Source organism: Lipotes vexillifer, unplaced genomic scaffold (assembly GCF_000442215.2).
Source record: "Lipotes vexillifer unplaced genomic scaffold, Lipotes_vexillifer_v1.1 scaffold591, whole genome shotgun sequence".
NCBI lineage: Eukaryota > Metazoa > Chordata > Mammalia > Artiodactyla > Lipotidae > Lipotes > Lipotes vexillifer.
In genome coordinates, this window is record NW_006791954.1 from 1 (window position 1) to 6,238 (window position 6,238).

The 6,238-nt window shown below is 39.6% G+C and overlaps 1 protein-coding gene and 1 non-coding gene across 2 annotated transcripts; both read left to right on the forward strand.

Annotated features, from left to right (window-relative positions):
* The first annotated feature begins 3,779 nt into the window (after positions 1–3,779).
* On the forward strand, positions 3,780–6,238 carry LOC103080436 (MBT domain-containing protein 1). The gene is made up of 3 exons (XM_007464994.1): positions 3,780–3,925; positions 4,922–5,004; positions 5,482–6,238. Exons 1-3 carry the CDS (start codon positions 3,799–3,801, stop codon positions 5,749–5,751), a joined length of 480 nt encoding a protein of 159 aa, XP_007465056.1. The 5' UTR covers positions 3,780–3,798; the 3' UTR covers positions 5,752–6,238.
* TRNAE-UUC (transfer RNA glutamic acid (anticodon UUC)) lies at positions 4,323–4,394 on the forward strand. Its single transcript has one exon. It is a non-coding gene; the product is annotated as a tRNA-Glu (tRNA).

The window sequence follows — 6,238 nt, forward strand, 5'->3', positions numbered from 1 at the left end:
CCGCGTCCCCTGCATCGGCAGGCGGACTCCCAACCACTGCGCCACCAGGGAAGCCCCTGTTTTTGTTTTTAAGTCCCCAGGTGATTCTCAGGTACAACCAAGGTTAAGAACCATTGATCCAGAATCTGCTTACATAAAGGTGTAACTAAATTGTGATTTGCATTGCAACACAGTTTTAAGCCTTAAGCCAAAAGAATTAAAAACAGTTGTGATGGCTGCCATGTCCCAGACACTTGTGTTCAGGTCACACAGCTGTAGACCAGACAGGCTCCAAACCCTTGTTCTTCTTCCTCACCTGACTAGTGACCCAAACCACCTGGCACTATTTAAAACATAGATTTCCATGACCTACTCCAGACCTGCTCAATCAGCATTGCAAGAATTATTGCCCAGATATCTGTATTTGTTTAAAAAATAAAATAAAAAGTTCTCTCGGTAATTCTGAAAATCAGCCAGGTTTGGGAACCAGCGCCATGCTCTATGGGAAAGGAAAATAAGTGTCCAGCGAGTAGAAGACCCAGCTTCACTCAGAAAATACTTTAGGAATTCTTGCCATGCTAGGTTTGGTTTGGACTTTAAGAAGCTTACAGTCTTGGGCTTCCCTGGTGGCGCAGTGGTTGAGAGTCCGCCTGCCGATGCAGGGGACACGGGTTCGTGCCCCGGTCTGGGAGGATACCACATGCCGCGGAGCGGCTGGGTGCGCGAGCCATGGCCGCTGAGCCTGCGCGTCTGGAGCCTGTGCTCCGCAACAGGAGAGGCCACAACAGTGAGAGGCCCGCGTACCGCAAAAAAAAAAAAACGAAACAAGAAGCTTACAGTCTTGTAGAACGAGATAAGTTGTATGAAAATAAGTTTAACATACAAGATCAACTATGATTTAAGAAAGGTACAAGTACTGTTGGAATTCAAATAAAGAAGAGGTCACATCTTCTCAGAGGAATCAGGGGAAGCTTTATGGAAGAGAGGACATTTGAAAACTTTGTCTTGAAGGATGGGAAAAACTCTGCCAAGCAGAGATGCAGGAGGAAAGTGCCATGGAAAGTGAATATGCACAAAAGCATCAAGAGTGGAAAGTACAGGCCACATTTAGGAAATGGAGAGTGGTTCACACACATTACACATCAAACAAGTTGAATATTCTGGACCGGGCTTTTTGTTTATAAGGAAGAGAAACCCACTCAAGTCAGCTCTAGGAAAGTTACTCTAAGGTTGCAATGGGCACGCTCACAGACATGCAAGGACACAGGGATGAGACCTGGGAAGGCATAAACTTAGTGTTATCCTCCACCTCTCGGGGGCCTCTTTATTCCACCTATGCTCTGTGTCTGCACCACTCTTCTTTCACTCTTTCTCTGTTGGTGTCCTGCTCACTCAGTCTGCACATGGTAGCCCCTGTCCCTGTCTGTATCACAACCTTTCAGTGCCAGCTCCAACCGATGGCTTGACTACTATCTCTGTGTCTGTTAATTCTAATTACCGAGAGAGAATCTAAACAACTGAGCCCAGCCTTTGGCCTGGTCCTGTGAAGGTTGAATACTAACCCCTGATCCAGTCAGCTGTATTTAGAAAGGGAGAAAAGAATCCCATGTGAGTGGAGGTAGTCCTTTCCAGAGGTCTTAGAGCTGTTAAGGTTGAAGAGAAAGTTAGTGTACATATCCAATATAGTAGAAATAGCTAGGAGAAAGGAACCTGCAGGCAAAGGCAAAAGATGATGTGGAATTAGATTGTGCAGTCTTTAATGCTTGGTCAGGCTGTCTGAGTTTCCTTTATGAACAGGAGAAGTTGGTAAAGGTTTCTGGAATGAACAGAGGTCATACCAAAGGAAAGCTTAACTGTGTAAGAGGGGAGATGTCCATAGAGGAAGGCTGAAAGCAATGATATCAAACAACATAATGGGGAGAGAGTTAGTTAATGGCAAGGATAAAGGGACTGAATGTTTAGGGAGAGCTGTGGGGACCCAGTGATTGATTGCCTTTGAAAGGAGCAGGAGAAGGAAGTTGTTGGTTTGATGCCCTGTACTAACTCTCAGAGAATATGTTCAGCATGCAGGTAAAATGCAGGACTGAGACACTGGGAGGGTGAGAAACTCATGATAAAACTTGAGAAATTGTTGGCATAAAAGTCAACCATTGAAGAGTGGATGCCATCATGAAAACAAAAGAAAAGGGCTAAAATCAGAAACAAGAGTTGGAGGTGAAAGGGTGGCCACCAAAATAATGTGAAGGAATGAACACAGAGGTGAGAAGATGGACCAGTAGACTGTAATGTAATGAGAGTATGGGAATAAATGTTTCAAAAAATTGAGTAGTCAACTGGTATGGGATACTGTAAGGGAGGCTGAAGTGTTGGAAAAAAGGCACTGGATTTGACAAACTAGGTCATCGGTGAATTTAGCAGTTTAGTAGGGTCAGACTTCAAGGAGTTACATAGTATATAACTTGAATTGAGTCTCTGGGTGAAGAGTATATAGGAATTCATTGTACTCTTCTTGTATCTTTTCTGTAAGTTTGAACTGTTTCAAAATAAAATATTTTTAGTGTAATGGGAATTGGGAGACATTAGAGTATAAGAGATGGTGTTTTAGGAGCAAGGTACCAGTGACAGTAGGTCAAGATGGAGAAGTTTGTCTTGAGGGGCAAAGAAAGGACTACTACTTACAACAATTTGAGGTGCAAAGGATGGACTGTGAGGCCCCTCACATAGTTTCTGTGATAGAGGAGCACGATCATCCAGAGCATGAGAGAGGTAAAGTTGGAGCTTGAGGAAGGTGGAAGAGGTTTAGAAAAACTTCTCTATGTGATAAATCAGAAGGAAATAAAGTTATTACTGAGTAAGATTTAAAGCTTAGCTGAGACTAGATAGTTAAATTGTAAAAGAGCACTCAGCCCACTTTCACGTGCCACAGCAGCAGACAGCCTTGGTCATTGGCAGAGGTACTGTTTTCCCTAGACCTCTGAAATCACTTCTGTGGAACCATGCTGTTATTTCTGGTACACACTAGAACTTACACAGATTTTTTTCATTATAATTTCAGTTATTTAAGGTAATTAAATACATGTACATTTTTCACTTTTAAGAGATCTTTATGTAATAGATTTTCCTTTCTTTTAGAATGTCACTTAAAGGATCATTTTTATAATAGTGGTACCTAATATTTTTTTTACATCTTTATTGGAGTATAATTGCTTTACAATGTTGTGTTTCTGCTGTACAACAAAGTGAATCAGCTATATGTATACATATATCCCCATATCCCCGCCCTCTTGAGCCTCCCACCCGCTAGGTGGTCACAAAGCATCGAGCTGATCTCCCTGTGCTATGCAGCAGCCTCCCACTGGCCATCCATTTTACATTTGGTAGTGTATCTATGTCACTGCTACTCTCTCAGTTCGTCCCAGCTTCCCCTTCCCCCCACCTCCATGTCCTGAAGTCCATCCTCTACGTCTGCATCTTTATTCCTGACCTGCCACTAGGTTCATCAGTACCGGTTTTTTTCCATATATGTGCATTAGCATCTGGTATTTGTTTTCCTCTCTCTGACTTACTTCATTGTGTATGACAGACTCTAGGTCCATCCACCTCACTACAAATAACTCAGTTTTGTTCCTTTTTATGGCTGAGTAATATTCCATTGTATATATGTGCCACAACTTCTTTATCCATTCATCTGTCAGTGGACATTTAGGTTGCTTCCATGTCCTGGCTATTGTAAATAGTGCTGCAGTGAACATTGTGGGTACCTAATTTAAAATACTTGGAATTCTGTTAATTTAAAAGGTGCTGGCTGATGGATTCCTGATGATTGGGATCGATGGCTCAGAAGCAGCCGACGGATCTGACTGGTTCTGTTATCATGCAACCTCCCCTTCTATTTTCCCTGTTGGTTTCTGTGAAATTAACATGATTGAACTTACTCCACCCAGAGGTACTTCTTCCTAATATATACACTGGGTTTTCGTCCTTGCTTTCCTTTTACATGGTACCTGTTTACAACATTTACCACAGCCCTAGATTTCTTGCTGTATGAAAATATAGTATGTGTATATGTATATATAAACATATGCGTACATAACAAGAGCTGGGGGGTGCCCTGAAAACATAAAGCACTGTATCCTAAGTAGCTTTAATAAATTACATTGGTGTAGAATTTTCCCTTAGCATCTGTACGTTTTATAATAAGAATTGGTATTCTCAAGCCCTGTTGAGATGTTGATGTAGGCTCAAAGAGCTACTGCATACATGAACTTTTTAAAAAATATATGTACTTTAGCCTTTGAGAGAAAACAAGTTTTCATCTTTAGATTACCGTATGAGGGAATAATTCCCTGGCGGTCCAGTGGTTAGGACTCGGGACTTTCACTGCCGAGGCCCTGGTTCGATCCCTGGTCAAGGAAGTAAGATCCCACAAGCCAAGCGGTGTGGCCCAAAAAAATAAAAAAATAAAAACGATTACCATGTGACTTTTTAAAAGATGACATACCCTTAAATAGCTCATATGGCTTAACCAGGGACTTCCCTAATTTCAATATCTGAGCCTTGGATTTTTCTCTTAAGAAGGAGAAAAGTCAAACAGAAGACTATAAAAATAGTATTGCCCAGCCAGAGTTCTTCCTTACAAAGAAAGAAAAATACTACTGAAAAAATATTAAATATTAGACTGTTCTAAGCCTAGGATTGAAAAGCAAAAGTCTGTAGTTCTTATACACTGAGGAGAGGAGAGTTACTTTGCCGTTAGAATAAATGGGCGCACCTGTTTCTGCCTAGAAAAAGAAGAATATCCATATAACAGGGAGGAACTATTGTACTGTACAGCATTAATTAGCACTTGAGATTGTAGTGCGCACTGAATTACTTTATATCTACATTTGACTATTACACTAATTTTAGGTGAACTCCTAGTTAAACCAGTTATGTTTTTCAGGTTACACAAAACTTCCTTTTAAATGGTTTGACTACCTCAGGGAAACTGGCTCCATTGCAGCACCAGTAAAACTATTTAATAAGGTAAATTTACAAGATAGCATAATACTTATGTGGATTTTTTTTGATGCTTCACAAATGCAAATCATTGTTGATCAGAATGTCTTTGCCTTATGTTAGAATTTAATATAAACAAATATATATTCGTTAGAATTAATATAAACAAATATATATTCGTAAAACAAATATATATTCAACAAATATATATATAATATAAACAAATATATATTCGTAAAACAATGTACATATTTCCTTTACATAGGCATTGAAGCTTGTTTCCAAACTTTGTTTCACTTTTAATCTGAGTAAAATAGGAATGAATACATTTCCTAACTAGTTCTTATATGCTTCACCTTCATATGTTTCAATAATTAATTATTTGGGATTTCTTTGGTCTAAATTGTTAATTGGTTATGTTACTTCTCTTTTGTCTTTCTTAGTGTTAGTAGAGTTATACATTCTTCTTTTCACCAGTGTTAATATTTTGCTTCTCCATGTTAGGATGTTCCAAATCACGGATTTCGTGTAGGAATGAAATTAGAAGCAGTAGATCTCATGGAGCCACGGTTAATATGTGTAGCCACAGTAACTCGAATTATTCATCGTCTCTTGAGGATACATTTTGATGGATGGGAAGAAGAATATGATCAGTGGGTAGACTGTGAATCCCCTGACCTCTATCCTGTAGGGTGGTGTCAATTAACTGGATATCAACTACAGCCTCCAGCATCACAGTGTAAGTTGGTATACAGAAAAGGTGTCCTTTTGTAAAAATCAGCAATTCTCCGAGGACTGTCTCACATAAATCACCTTGTGAGCTCACAGGACAAGAATATACCTATGTCTGACTGGTTGGCAGGTAAGATCTTAAGACTCAACAACAATATCGCAGAATCAGACCATGTGTACCATGGCAGTGTGAACTCCATAGTCAGTTGCTTAATGACTATAGAAACACAACATTAAGAGCACTCACCAAATTAAGCTAGACTTCCTTTAATGAGTTTAAAGTTATAGGCTAAAATTTATTGATATATAATAAGTGCTTATTGAATAAATAATGGAATCTGTCTGGTATTGAGCTTCATGGTTTTGCAGGATCAAGTACCCTTATTTTCACAGCATCGTGTACTTTTATAAACGTCATGGATTTGGTGAAGATAGTTCATCTAAGTTGTACCTAGAGTTGTAAGCAATTATTTGATATCAATTTTCTCTTTTATTTTTCAGCATCAAGAGAAAGCCAATCAGGTTCATC

Coding starts and splice junctions, on each gene's coding strand:
- LOC103080436 (XM_007464994.1), top strand. CDS start 3,799: ATGATTGGGATCGATGGCTCAGAAGCAGCCGACGGATCTGACTGGTTC. Junction 3,926..4,921: donor TGAACTTACTCCACCCAGAG/GTACTTCTTCCT, acceptor TATGTTTTTCAG/GTTACACAAAACTTCCTTTT. Junction 5,005..5,481: donor CAGTAAAACTATTTAATAAG/GTAAATTTACAA, acceptor TCTCCATGTTAG/GATGTTCCAAATCACGGATT.